Source organism: Chaetodon auriga, chromosome 21, assembly GCF_051107435.1.
Source record: "Chaetodon auriga isolate fChaAug3 chromosome 21, fChaAug3.hap1, whole genome shotgun sequence".
Lineage (NCBI taxonomy): Eukaryota > Metazoa > Chordata > Actinopteri > Chaetodontiformes > Chaetodontidae > Chaetodon > Chaetodon auriga.
Window position 1 is genome coordinate 15,428,755 of NC_135094.1, and position 14,780 is coordinate 15,443,534.

Consider the following 14,780-nt stretch of genomic DNA (forward strand, 5'->3'; position numbering starts at 1 on the left):
AATTTAAATCGAACTCTTTAATCCATAGATATGACATCAAACTAACGCCAAGTGTTTGGCTAAATGATTCCAGTCTGTAAACACAGACACAGAGAACATGTGCCGCAGCTCATGGTGTGTTTATTTCACAGATCATTTTCAAGTCACATGACGTCAGCATTCTCTAAGACACAGACAGTATTAGTCCACGGCCAGCTCCTGGATTAACACATACACTCAGCGGCGACAGGAGCGATGCTCTCGGGATGTTTTCCGAAATGAAAGCTAGGGAAGTGCATCTTTGTAGGTGTGTTTATGGACACAAGAACAGCAAACAAACAAAGACAAAGTAAGTAGACAGTGACACGTCGCCCAGTTGTGAGCAAATGCAGTACAGTAAAGATGAAAATGAAAGTAAAAAAAAAACAGCTCAAATCATATAAAACTGGGACAAACCAATGTGCACCAATACCTGTTACAGTACAAGTCTTTGATCACATGCTCTTTGGAATAGACATGCTGTGACTACCTCTCCTATATTTAGACAGATGTGCAGAGGACTATGCAAGAAAGGAATCAGTCTTAAAGGGACACTGCTGGTTTTACACACGAGCAGGTGCTCAGCTTGTGAAAACAGCTTAATGTCTTCTGTGGCTCTGGAGCAGTTTGACAAAACGACCCTGATCCCAGACGACCCCGGTGATGTCATCAGGGTCATCTGGGATTGCGACTGAGACTTCGGGTTTTGAACAGTTGTGAGGGAGGAGCGTCCGAAAAAAAAAAAAGATGCTACTGAGTTATATTTACAAAAAGTGTTTTTTTATTTGATTCATATTATTGGAATCGGCTGTCCTCTGGATCGATATCAGTCGACTGACAGTGAACTAATCTGTGATCGCTGGTAATCTTTTGAGGCACTTTTCAACTGAAGAAATGTCAAACAACAGCAAACTCCTTCCACATGAGAGGATTTTCTGCTTTTCTCTGTTTTTTAATCATTGTAAATGAAACATGAGTTTTGGTCTGACAAAACAAGCTATTTGAAGACCTTTGAAAATCCAATCAACATTTTCCCTGTTTTAATGAAGCACATGTCTTTTTTTTTAGGAACCACTCTTTACACGAACCCCCAAATTGTTTTTTTTACACGTCTAACTCACATCTCCTCCACTGGTCATATACGATGCACGGCCCGAAAGTGAAGAGCCATGGCAGATGTAACATGGAGGTATATGAGTGGTCATAGTAGAGATATCTCCGGTTAGTTCTAAGCTCCACTGACACTTTGCATCCATCCGACAGCGACTGACCTTGCTCTGTGTGTCTGTGTGTGTGTGTGTGTGTTCGTGTATGTGTTGCAGGCCCACACCTCTGACCTGTACCGGCCCACCCAGCCTGTTTGCTGTTATCTATGTACGCTCCAGCCCCCCTGCCAGCACACCTTCATTACTGCCCCAGATAGTGGCATTGGCAACTTGTCACTTGTATTGATTTCTCTTAAACTGCAATTTACATGGATATTTGTGGGCTTCCTGAGGGCAGGCTGCAGCCTGGCGCTCAGCCCCTCACCCTCTCTCTCCCTCTCTCTGCCCCTCGGGCCGGGAGGAAATGTTTCCGCCCGACAACAGAGCCTCAAAGTGACTTTTCAATCTGACATCTGGTTTTTCTGCAAATGCATTGTTTTTTTTTTTTTCCCTTTAACATTAAAATGGCTGAAAGCTGGTGAGGGTGCAATAGATGTTTTTAGGGAGAATAACAGCATTTACACCAATAGACGACCAATTTATGTCATTTATTTTAGATGTCATTATTGCCTTTGTTCAGTAGCTGGTAATGCAAAAACACACATTTAAAGTTAAACAAACCGGTGTTTTTGCAGAGGCTCTAACCTGCATTTCTTTTTTTTTCCTGTTTTTTTTTTTTTTTTACTGCACTGGCCTTGAACGTATAGGCGCCTCCTCCCAACCCACACCTGACCTTCCGCAGTCGAGGCTGGGGGAATAAAACAATAACCTCCAGCTAGGAAAGCCACAAATGCTTTCTGAAAGCCTCGACACTGCACTTTCACACAAAAATGCCAAAATGTCACAATCTTCAAACTTTGTGGCTGCAACACACTGTCAGTAGGAATTGTGCCTACTGCGCTGAAGGTCACCTGCAACCTCCAAACAGGATTTTCAAAATAAAAGAGGACATATTATTTTGTCATTAGGACGCTGGTGAGATTAGAAAGCCGGGGAGCAGAATGTGTCTCAAACAGCACATGAAAGATGGATTTCTTTTAGCGAAGTTATTGAGCGTGTGCTTATTGAACATTATGCATCTTAGAGTAATCTCCCTTTGAGGACTTTATTTTGCTGCATTATTTCGAATCCATAATCCTGCAAGAAAATTAGAAATCCCAAATCTCAGCAGGCAAACAAGGAGAAAGAGGAGGATGGATGTAACAGAGGACTCTGCGCAGAGTGGAGAATTTATGTTTTAGTGTCCAAAACAACGTGCGACCCTGTTCTTTTAGCCTCAAGTTGGTGGTGAGTTTGCAGCAGGGATAACCACATTTGCATCGCAAAGCATTCGACCTCCTGAAGTGCTCTTGAGCAAGAGTATCTACCGGGCTGACCCTTGACCCCACCCTGCGTGGAGAGCGGTCGAGAACAGACTCCCCCTGCAGTGTGGGGGGAAAAAAAAGTGAAGGAAAAAGTGCGAGGAATGAGTCCAAACGTAAGAAACGTTTAAAAAAGCAGCGGGTGAATAAGGGGTGTGAGTTGGTGGGTGTCGCTGGTGATGTCACACCTCCCAGACAGCCACGATTGGACCCTAATTAGAAAGCTCGGCAGCAAATAGATAGGCGTCCTGCATGATTGAATTCAAAGTGGCTGATGCCCAAATTTCTGCAGAGGCGCGGAAAACTGGCGGAGAGGCGCGGAGGAGACAGCGCCGGTATCAGCGCCGCTGAGAGCTGCCACGCTGCGCTGCAAACAGGCTCTCCGTGAGCTGGAGGCGAGCTGGAGTTTCAGAGGTGATACAGGAACAGCAAGACGCGCTCCCCCCTGGTTTGGAGGGATAAAAAAAGAGGGCGAGCTGAAAATATAGTCCGAGACTACGTCAAACCCGAGGACGCTGCGTTATCAGAGAGCAACGGAGGCTGAAGCGAGACAAGTACAAAGGAGAGTCGAGCCGCCGAGTCCAAGTTATTCCTGCGCTCCGCTCCAAAGGCTGCGCCGATGGCATCCGTACTTGGAAACAACAGCCGCGCGTCGGGGGCTCAGAGCGGCCAGGTCAAATGCAAGCTGAAGAGGAGAAGGCGGAGGCGATCGAAGAGAAAAGGTACAACTTTACAGCACTTCTTTCCCTTTTGCGTGTGTTCTCTTCGTAGCGCGAGCAGAGGTCGTGCGCACCTTTGCGGGGCATCGGAGCGCGCGGCAGCCCGGTCGACCCGCGCCGCTCCAGCCTCGCGTGCGGTTACGCTCCGCGGCGGCTTCACTTCGCGGCTTGACACTGTGAAACAAGCAACACGAGCAAATGATTTCTCTTGAGATGCGCCGTCGGCCTGAAGTGACGCATTGTCTTTGCCTGGGAAACTTTAGTTGCTGCTGCGTCTTTTGTCCTTAAAACGCCTCCATCGCCTCTAACGTCGACGAGGACTGTGAGAAAAATCAAACGACCGATTTGCGTCAATAGAAGTTTGAGCGAAGGTTTATAAAGAAAAGCGGCTTGTTTTTCGTATTTTACATTAGATTTTTTTTTTTTTTTTATGCATCCGTAAAGGATTCGACGCTGCCTCCGAACCCCGTTTAACTTCCTCAGAAGACAACAGATTTCTTCCATCATCTAGAGCAGGCGCAGCTTCTTTTAGTGACTTCATATTTAAACTAATGGGCTACAGCCTAAGCCATGCGGCACTGTAATAAAACTGCAGTATTCTTTTTGTTTTTGTAAACAAAACACTTAAATGTCCCTGCTCTCAGCCTCCTGCAGCATACCAACAGCTTCCAATTCACCAGACTTATTCCTAAGAATTTCTTCTTTGTAGAAAACTATTTTTTGCCTCATTAGAGGCGTGAACTTCAGTGCTCTGCTGTGCATAATTCAACTGTACTCAACACTGAAAAGTCTAAAGTTTGAGAAACAGTTCTGAGCCCTCAACAGGGAGAGAAACAGAGAGGGGAAATGCCATTAGTTGTTTATTCCTTTAGAATAATATTTAATTTCATGCCGCTGTTTTTATTTGTGTGTGTTCCTTAATTAAAATCTGTGACACTACTGCATAGTGTGTCCCTAATGAATAAATGAGTGTCAAGTCGGTGTGTGAAACCTCTAAGACATGCTGTAGGACAGTTAATTACATCTGGAATGAACATGGAAATTGCAGATTTTGTGTGACTGAAACATAATAACAATGCAACATTTTCTGTGGCGCGGTACTGAAATGGATGCTGGCCGGAGCTCATGGTAAACAAATCCCCAGCGTGGTTTTATGCCCTGCAAACTGCAAGGAGATGTACACTTTCTCTGCCAACAACAGCTGCACATTAATGCCATTTATGCTTTTACTGGAAAAAAAAAAAACAAAAAAAAAAACGACAGCACTTTGACTGATCGCACATTTCCATCTCACCACCTCTCACTTTGGCATTCTGTGTTTTTTTTTTTTGTTTTTTTTTTTTGTCTGTTTCAAAATGGTCACAATTTACCACAGTGTTGTTCACCGTTAAAATTCATCAGTGGTTGCTGAGTAATTTTAACTTATTTCATATTGTGCCTCACAGTGACAAAATGGGAAAATGACATTTAACAAAAGCCTAAGAGAGGAGTTATTTCCATATGTCAGTGAAAGCGTCGATGCTCAAAAGCTTAACTGCCTCTTCAAAGATTCTCCCTGATTTAGTTTTCCTGATTATTTCCAGAGGTATTTTCACTAATTAGCAGTAAGTTACCCAAACTCGAGCATCAAACACTTACTTGCTCTGGCAGAGGCCACAAACACTCACAGAAATATGTTTGTTTTTTTTCCCCCCGCTTTCACATTTTGTGCCTCCTCCATAAGAAAGCAGAGAAGATCTAAATAAAATAGCAGTGACACATTTATTTTTATTTATTCATACATATAACAGATGATAACACTACTGTTAGTGTTGTTTATGCTTGGAGAAACTGACGTGCCACCCCATTGCATTGTGGAATATGGATGAACGCTCGGAGCGTGTTGACGTATCCGACTGCAATTGAATGCATAACGAGCTTTCATAAACACTTTGCACTTGTCATCAAACTACAAACAGACAACTGCACCTCATTTCCATAACCTCTTGATTTTTAATAGCCCAAGTAATTGAGACAAGAGAGACAATACATAAAATATAGTGCTGAGGCAAATGTATTTACATAATGGAAACGACAGAATTGGTTCCACAACATTAAGCATTGCATATGAGTAGCACACAAACGCGCGCACATTAGCTGACAGGCCTTCGCAGCGTGTTTCCGAACGGCTAATTTATCAGCGCTGCTGATTCATTCTGATAACACGGGACATTAGGGGCCAGTTCAGGGACCGGGTGTAAATGAACTGTGTCTTTGGGAAGTGCTGATGGCCGCTGACTCCTCCAGAGCTGCAGGAGGTGGGATCACTGTGCTCCAGCAGCTGAAACATTCAGTCAGAGCTCTACTTTCCTGCTTGAATGTTTCCCTCTCTTTTCTTTTTCTGTCTTTTTTCGGGGTGTGTGGCCGAGGAAAGACTCGAGGAGCTCCCAGGAATCCAGAATTTGTAAATGTTTCGCTGTTTATGACCAAAAGATTTTTTTTCCCTGATTCAAACTTGACCACGAATGACGCAAAAGCCGGATTGAGTGCTTTTTTTTTTTTTCCCATCATCATCCCTCAGCTCAAATGCCAGCTGATCATCATCTTGAGATTCCACACAATTAATTTCTAGACCTTAAGGCAAAAAGTCACAGAGGGATTATTGCATGGCATTTGGGTGTTAATCCTCAGAAAAGGCTACATATTATTTGTGCACGGACTGACTAAAAACTGTGTGTGTGTATTCAAAAGGTTGCAAGCAGATCCCCCCCCCACCCCCACCCCCTCGACTATTATTAATTTCTTTCCCACCAAAACTCATCTTTTGCAATTGTTCGTTTTTTTGGGCGGCTGCAGAGTGCAAAAACAAATAAGTGCAGAATGAAGATTAAAGATGAGAGATTTATTTTTACTCATGTTTCTCGTCACCCAGGCTCGTCTCTGCTCAGAGCATTCGCAGAAATCACACACTTTCCTAAATTTGTGGCCGGCGTTTTTCGCTCTCTGCTGCTCTTCCCTCGCACTTTGCCAGCCGCTGCCTCCCCGTATTGTTCAGGTTACGGTGGTCCTGTCAGCTCGGCGCTGTGCGGACGTACACCTCGCTCTGCATTTGCTTGCCCTCCCTCAGGCGCAGTGTTTGACCGCTGTCGCTGCTCCTGGAAGGATTCATGGACATGCTGTGTGTCCGTCTCTTAATTAATCCCCGTCTTGTGATTTAAAGTTATGTCCCTGTGGAATGTCAGTGTCACAAATAAAAGCCTTTTGGAGCTGTGGATATAGCTGCTGTCTGTAAAAGCAAACCTGACAATCATCAGCATAACATGCCCTTTTTTTTTTTTTTTCCTCTCTCCTGCCTTAAACTGTGGCATACGTGCAACATATTCCTTGTCTTTTATCCACATTGTGTTTTTTTTTTTGGGAATAAAAATAAGCACAGCAGAGATTTATAGGCCAACATTATTTTTTACAACCACACTTATCACCCTGTACTCTCAGCATACAGTATATCAGCGTATCATCAAGAGCGCCGAGGGGGAAATGTGAAAAACACAGAGTGTAGCATAATTTATGTAGCAATTACTGTTTACGCTGTCGTCCCTCGCGAGGTGGCGGCAGGCGGAGGGGTCGAGCGTGGATTGTCGGGATGGTGATGAAAGTTGAGGCAGAGGCAGGAGGAGCTGGGGGGCGGCGGTGCAGGGCAGGGGATGATGGTCATCGCCTGCTCGACGCTCTCTGAGGGCTGCTCCGGCTGTCTGACGCGCAGCTCAGCAGAGGAGGGAAGAGTGAGAGGAAACTGACTGCGCAGTGTCGCCGGCGTCCCTCTTAAGGCTGATGACAGCGATACAGGCTGTGTCAAGGCGAGGGCAGAGGTCAGGGTGGAGAGCGGAGGCCGGGGAACACAGAACCTCCATTAGGATTTCGATGTTTTTGACAAATCCAAAGTTTGTGCTGGCTCAACCAGACAGGTATGTTTCTGCATCCAGTTATTTTGAATTAACGGCTGCTGCGCCTGACACGAAACTCTCGCTGCTGGATGACAACCTTGCATCTCCAAAATGTCATATATTGTAATGAGCAACAGCAGCTTTGCTTCAGTTTCACGATATACAGTCATGATTGTGTCAGTTTTTCTTTTTTCGGCCTTTACAGGAGCATGAAATGTAAAGTTTGTCTTTGCCTTGCAAACGTCTTGATTTCCGTTTCATTTGTAACTCCTCATCGTAGGATAGTGTATTTTAGTATTCATATGTTAGTGGGTAAAGGGTGGGATTGGCATGCAAGGAAGGCTTTCATCCAGAATGGAACTGGGTACATTATGGTTGCATGGTATCAATCATAGGCTGCTAGACTACCAGGAAGGCCCCTCCCCGCCACCTCCCCAGAAAAAGGGTTTTTAAGTGATAATTTGGTCTCTTGCAGGTTTCTTTGTCGGCTGGTACAAATTTTAAACCTCTTACATTTTCCAAATGTTGCTGAATTTGTCATTCGCGATACACCTTTTAAGCTGACTTTGTAATTGTAATGAAGTTACTTTAAAGTCCCTTTTTATGCGGCTTTAATACCATTTTCTCATCTTCCTAAAAGTGAGAGCAAAATTGCAGTTGCAGGGTTTTTGAGCAACAACAGAATTACAAAGAAAAAAAAAATGAACACAATTTGTGAAAATAGGTCTCTTTTATATGTAGCACAATTTCCACATGGCGTCTGATAGAGGCTGACTGATAGCATCAATAAAAAGCTATCTGTGAATAATAAAAGGAAGTAAAAAGTAGTCGGGGATCTGCTCAGTGGCAGATAATACTGCACCCAGCTCTCTTTGAAAAACAGTTCGACTGGTTACACTCAAGCTGCAATGGTATAAACAGTCCAAATAGTGTATGTGGGCTCTGTGGTGGGGTGCAGTTGTTCTGCCGTGCAGTTCAGATGAAAATGTGTGAGCTGCAGAGAGGAAGAGGCTGATCCGTGTCAGGCGAGACTACTTTTAATCTGACCTGATCAGTTATGTTTTTGTGGGCTTGGTGCAACACCGGTGTAACAGTACCTGTACACATGCATTGCAACAGTACATTATATATTCTGCAATGGCCTAGATTTACATTCAGAATCCATTTGTAAATAAATCCTAGTGCAGCAAGACGCAGACAGGAAGAGGACTTAAATAAACGCACATCTTGCAAATTGTCAATGCCACCGGTATCCTAATGTGGGTTTATTCACACCACAGGAGGCTGCGTGTGTGTGTGTGTGTGTGTGTGTGCGTGTGTGTGTTACTGTAGTCACTGGTGCTGGTTTTCCATGTTGGGACAGCCCAATGTCACACAGCCTGTGAGTCGAGGGAGGGAGAAAGAGATGTATTTCACAGATGCAAAGCTCTAGTTTTAGCCCTGAAACACTTCTGTCACATTTGTTTGTGTTTGTGCTGATAACCGCATTAAGAGCTGCGACAAAAACACCGCTGGCATTTATGAGGTTAATGAAGGTCAGTGCCGATGGAAACGGCGCGGCGCTCCTCTGTGTGCGCATGCATGGCTTTGTGAATTTACAGCCACTTCCTGATTAAGAGTAGCGGCGGCGGAGTCGGCGGTTTAGGACACGGCGTCCTCTAACTGACTGAGTGTTTAGCTGAGAGAAAAAAAAGGTTATTACTACTGACTGTGGTCTCTTGAGGACAGCTGATAAAATGACCAAGGAAAAGGAATAGCACAACTTTAGCACATTAGCATAATTAGTAATTATCTCGTAATAGTCCCTCTTGGCTTTTTGGAGCTCGGCAGTGAGAAATTGTACTTAAAGTTCAGGCGCAGAAAACAAATTCCGTGCCAAATCGTCTCAATAACGCACGCATCCGACGCTGAGAGGTGCCTCAGTCAGGTTGTGGAGAAAATGAATCACAAGTATCAAAAGCACAGATGCAGACTTAAAAAATTCAGAAGGTGACACTTAAGTTAATTAGTCTGCTGTTTGATGACTCCCACAGTTGAAGAGATAAGCGTATTACTCACATCAGAAGCAACTTGTTGCACTTGTTGCCATGACAACAAAACATAGACATTTAACTTAGTTAGTCATGTGTTGCGCCCCATCAGTCTGTCCACAACAGCTTTAAAAACAATAACTACTCTTTGGGAGACGTTTGAGAACTGTTATGCGGCAGCATAGTTTAGCAGCGCTAATGTACGACTTGCTGTGATGGGAATTGTGCTGCAGAGCGAATCAGATGATGCGTCTCTCTCTCTGTTAATTTGCTTGCGTGCATGTGTGGTCTGTATTAGCGTAGATTTGTCTGCTGTGTGTGTGTGTGTGTTTTCCCTGTGTGTGTACAGTACGAGCTGGTGTGCTGCCGTTCGCAGCAAACTGTCAGTCCTCATAAACAGAGATGCAGCACAGCAAGTCAGCAGCATTATCGCTCCCTGTCAGTGTTTGTGTGTCTGCAGTCCACTAGACAACACAACATGAGAGAGTCGACGGCGTAAAAAGAGGGAGTGGAGCTGCCTAGTAGCGACTGTCAAGAGATTTTGAGGTGGCGTTGGATGTGGAGGAACAAAGTCACGTCAGAGCGCAGCCCTTTCGCTGCTGTTTGAACCTCAGCTCTCATAATGTAGAACTTTGTATTACATCTCATGTCAAGCGTTCAGTGAACGCATCGCGGCAGCTTTAGCAGGAAGGTAAACTGTTATGTGATCTTTCTATCCGAGTGTAACCTTTTTCATCATTGACAGTTACGAACTATTATTTTGATTTTGCCTTCTTGTTGCTTGTATGTCTGCATAGACAGCGACTCAGCCAAAACCCATTTTCCCCTGACATAATGAAGTGAGGAGTCCACTGACCCTATGGAAAACCATGTTCGGTTTCCTCATCCCTGATGATAGATAATGTATTTGAATCTTTACCGCCACCTTTCCTTTCATGTTCAATTCTTTTTTTAGAGAAAAATCAACTGTAAAATATGTATTGTGGATTGATTCCTTTATGGGAAACACATGCAAAGCTTTTCTCAGCCCTGAGCAGCGTCTGCAGTCTTCATCTCAGGCTGCAAAAGTCCCAACAACCAATCCACTGAGGAGGCAGGGCACCGCGCATGCAGCCTGGGAGTTGGAACGCGGGGCAGAAAAAGTCAGCCAAACAGTCCTCGAAGCTGCTGGTAAAGCTAAGTGCTCATAATGCATTTGGATTTTGACAGCTGGACTAGTTTCTTTTTTTTTTTTTTTATTGGAGTATGAAGATCAAACTGAAAGTGTAACAGTGAGAGGGACACGTCCTCCCATCCTCAGTTGAAATTACATCCTTGATTTGGTCCAAAAGTGAAAGAAGAATCTCCTTTTTCACGCCAGCTTCAAACAAAAAGGGAATTGTTCAGTGTGGGCTTTAACTTCATATTTCACAAAATCTGAGCTGTTGATGGAAGGCAGCTGATTCTTTCCCTTTTTTTTTTTTTTTTCATTTCACTGTTTGTACTGTTGTCCAGACAAGCTCTCACATCTAATCTGAAGTTCTGCCAATAGTGTGGAAGTGCCCCACACATCGTGGTGGCAAAACATTTCTCCAGTTTATGATCCTAATTAGCTCTAACTGTGCCATCATCCCTGAGTCATCATGCCTGGAGAGAGGCCAGATCATTCGACGGTCCGCAGTTTCACACTTTCTTCATCCTCTCTCTTTCGCTCTCTCCTCTTTCATTTTTCTCTCTTTCCACTTTCTCATTTCAGCAGCACGCTCTGTTATTGTTGTCTTCGGGCTTGCTTGTGCATATTCACAGCACGCTAGCTGCTACTGTGAAAAGGGACATATTTCGTGAGCAGAAAATAGCTGAAGAAGGTGTTAGAACTTGTGCACCAAAAAAAGCTTCTTTTTTTTTTTTGCTGTTTCATAAACTCGGGCCAAAATGCAGAGAGTCAGCCGTGAAATGTGTTTGGCTGTCATTTGACCGAGTTTCAAAATAAAAGTCACAAACGAGCGCTGTGAACGAATGCCCTTTGACAGCGTCAGATCCGCAGGCAGACTCTGCACTGTTGACTCTCGGTGACTGATGTCCCGCTTCAGCCACATGACAGCACAACTACCTCGTCCGCTGTGCTGACACAGCAAAGTTAACACTGATACCCCGCCTCATATGGAATAATGAAATTGGATGAAGCAGCTTAAGCGAGCGCCGTCCCTTCTCTCACCATCAGACTGGGTGCCTATTTGAGATAACGTTAATGAAGGGGACTTTAGCCAAGAATAGACACGTCTTATTGCTGGAGGGGGCGGTGGGCGGCGAGGAGGGGGTGGGGCGTTAACAGCATTTATTTCCATTAATAAGATGGAGCATTTTACAAGAGGGCCTCTCCTGAGGGCTCTCTCCAGAGGTCGGAGAAAATCCTACACCTGAACAACCTGCAAATGAGTTGATTTCACCAAACCTGCGCGTGGGGACACACTGCTGCGTGTCTTCTCCCAGCGAAACTTGTCTTTACCTTGCTGAGGCTGCACAGAACTTGGGCTGAAGTGGACACTCAATCACCATAATCACCTCTGTCCATCCTTGATAGGTCTTTTTGAGGTCATTAATTTGAATCTGAGCAGCTTGAGAGGTTGGTAGCTTTCTGTCGACACTGTGGCAAGTTTGTTCTTGGAAGGCATGGTATTAATATGAGTTAGCTTCGAGCTCTTTAGCGCAATTGACCGATCACTAAGCCCACTTACTGATGCTACGCCAGTAAAGGCTTATGTTCTTGTACGGCTCATGGTTACAATGTTAACAGTGGAAGATTTGCTACTCCAAATTCTTAATACTGTTTGAAACAGCGAGTCCTTGACTTCAGACAGAAATAGACAAAAGCAAACTTGCCATACCTCAACAGATCTAAAATCACAAACGTTGCCGGTGGATTTTATCCACTGCAGGGCGCCACCATTGGCTGAGAAAACTGTCTCCAGTGGACTTCCTAATGTTTCCCTTTTTTTGAACATGAGCACTGTAAAACATGTTCTCGACAGCTGCACAGATGATTCGGTGTTCAAAGACAGAGGCTGAAGGTACGTGGAGATGTCAGCATTCTCACCAGTTGTTGATCCATGTAGAAGACATCTCTTAATCAAATTAAGGCTGCGCTGCTAACGTTAGCTTGCACCCAGGACCAGCTCTAGGAGAAATACTAACATTTCACTGTAGATGTGCAAACCTGCAGACTGAGGGCAATTGTAAGAAGCGCAGATTGCAACATCTCAAATTGCATCAATCAGAGACGAGACAGAACCATTAAACTCGTTATACACATGGTCTGTGATGACTCCTCTCTGCCTGCAAGACGACAAACTCATCATCATCTCATACTCATCAAAGTTTTCCTGCAAGACATTTCCATTTTTGAGGTTTGAAAGCAGTTTGTTTGACCTACAATATTGTCCTCATCCGTCTTCACCTTCAGTTTCCATTCATTGAAATCTAATTTTGATGACCATTCTGTTGTCTAACATTTGATATCTTCATCTAATGTCAGCTTCATTGTTTCTAGCAAATATTTCTTTTAATTCTAGCATATATGCTGTTACAGTCGTGCCTACAAGTTACCTACATAACAATGTTTCCCCCAGTTCATCACTGTGCTCCCTGGCCTTGGTAGTCCAGAGCTTGGCAGGCGAGACGTGCCTTGTTACAGATACTAAGCTATGATTGGCCAATAACTGGGTGCGAGGCGTTGAGCAAATGGTTTCTTATGCCTTTATCTATTTGGTAATAAGCCTATGAAGATGCAATATATCTACTAAGGATTACAGCATTATATGATAAGTGGGAAGCATTATGGGCAGCAATGCATTATCTCTGTACAGTAAAGAGGCCTGTGTCATTAGCTAAGTTGCTCTGCCCGTATACAGAATGTGATATTTGATGATATTCTCACCTCACTCTGTACGAGGGGTCGAGAGCAGCCTCCCACTTCTTCAATATGTAAATATATCTGATGGCAGTTGACTCGTAGTAAGTGGTAAATAAATGTTTCATCCAGTGCACATTAGATCCATGTAGCTGATGGAACTGCTTAATGGCAGATTAGTGCATTGATAATGATGAGCGCACACATGTGAGCTTCCTGGCTGCTTCATTATTCTGTTCACACACGAGCATTAAATAACAGTTTTTCCCCTCTTCGCCCTACAGTAAATCCTCTCTCATCCATCGATTCTAGCATCCTTTAGGGGCTCCTTCTAGGAGAGACCGACAGGCTTATCTTGCAAATCCTTTAAAAGGTATTTAAAAAAAATCTTTGCCTGCATTAACTCCGTCTGATGTTGCGCGTATCACCGCAGAGTCGGCCGGTGATGGGCGAGTTGGAGTTTTATATACCTCTGGGCCGATCCGCGTGATATGTGAAGTCCTGTTTTCCAAGTTTCTTAACAGTCTCACAGCATGGTGTTTATTTTTCCTCCTTGCTGCCCTGATTTTGATTTGTACAGCTTGAGGTGGTGGAGCGTAATAGATGTGTTTGCATTGCCGAAAAACTGAGAGTTCCAATCGCTCATCCATTTCCTTTGATAGCTCAGGGTGTATTTGGCTTCGCCCAGATAAGGCCTGAGTATACATTGAAGCGGATTCAGTTGAATTGTTTGTACACACATGGTGCTTTGGCACGGGTCTGCTTGGATGGGCTTTGGCATGATGGAGAATTCCAAACTCACCTCCCCCTCCCTTACAATCCCACAGTGGTGCTTCATGGGGCCAGAGCTGTTGGTGAAGGGTGCGTAGGACTTGGGGCTACGAATGTTGCCTTGCGTAAAGGACAAAGAGAAAGGAGTCCCTGAAATGCTTGCACAGATGAACCCGCATGACCACCATTTCAAATTTAGACACGAGTTATATCGTTTAAGTCCTCATGAGCGGTACGCCTCCAGTAAAAACATCCTATATTTCAGTGTTTGGTGTAGAAAGCCCCTGCTTTACATCTGAAGAGATGTATCAGAGGATACCCACAGGGTTTGGATTTTGAACTGCTGAGTAGCATATAAGGTTCTGTATGTCTATAACGCCAAGTGAAACATATTAAGTTCAAATTAGGGTTAGTGCTCTCCAGAATGCACCTAATTTCCTAAATGTCCATTAGCGATTGAGATCAAATGACTTATCTGTTGCACTGTAGGCAGCACACCGGGCCTCGCTCTCGCTGGAACAACAGCTCGCCTCTGAGCTCAACTCAAACTTGTGCTGCGGTAAACTCGGTGTGGCCCGTCGGTTTGCAGCGGAAGGGGACGGTGGCGACTGGGCTTAATGATAATAACCCTGACGATAGCAATGAAAATCCTCCTGCTATTCCTGCTGACTGCAGAGAGCTCACGCTTTGTTCTCCGCTCCCTCTATTAGGGTGATGGAGGTTCATTTTAATTTGAAAGGACCATCAGTTGGATAAGGAGAAGTGCTCGGCCGTGTACGTGTGCAGACTTGTGTGGAAGAGAAATCGAGCATGGAGGGAAAAAATGTGCGCATGAAAGGGTGCAGGCACATGCATGTATACACACAC

At 44.4% G+C, this 14,780-nt stretch overlaps 1 protein-coding gene across 1 annotated transcript in view; it reads left to right on the forward strand.

Moving 5' to 3' along the window:
- The first annotated feature begins 2,870 nt into the window (after window positions 1-2,870).
- Window positions 2,871-14,780, forward strand: part of adarb2 (adenosine deaminase RNA specific B2 (inactive)) — a 166,106-nt gene continuing 154,196 nt past the window's right edge. The window contains exon 1 of the mRNA XM_076721448.1: window positions 2,871-3,306. Within this exon, the coding sequence (XP_076577563.1) occupies window positions 3,204-3,306 (103 nt within the window). The 5' untranslated portion in view covers window positions 2,871-3,203. The remainder of the gene's footprint in view (window positions 3,307-14,780) is intronic.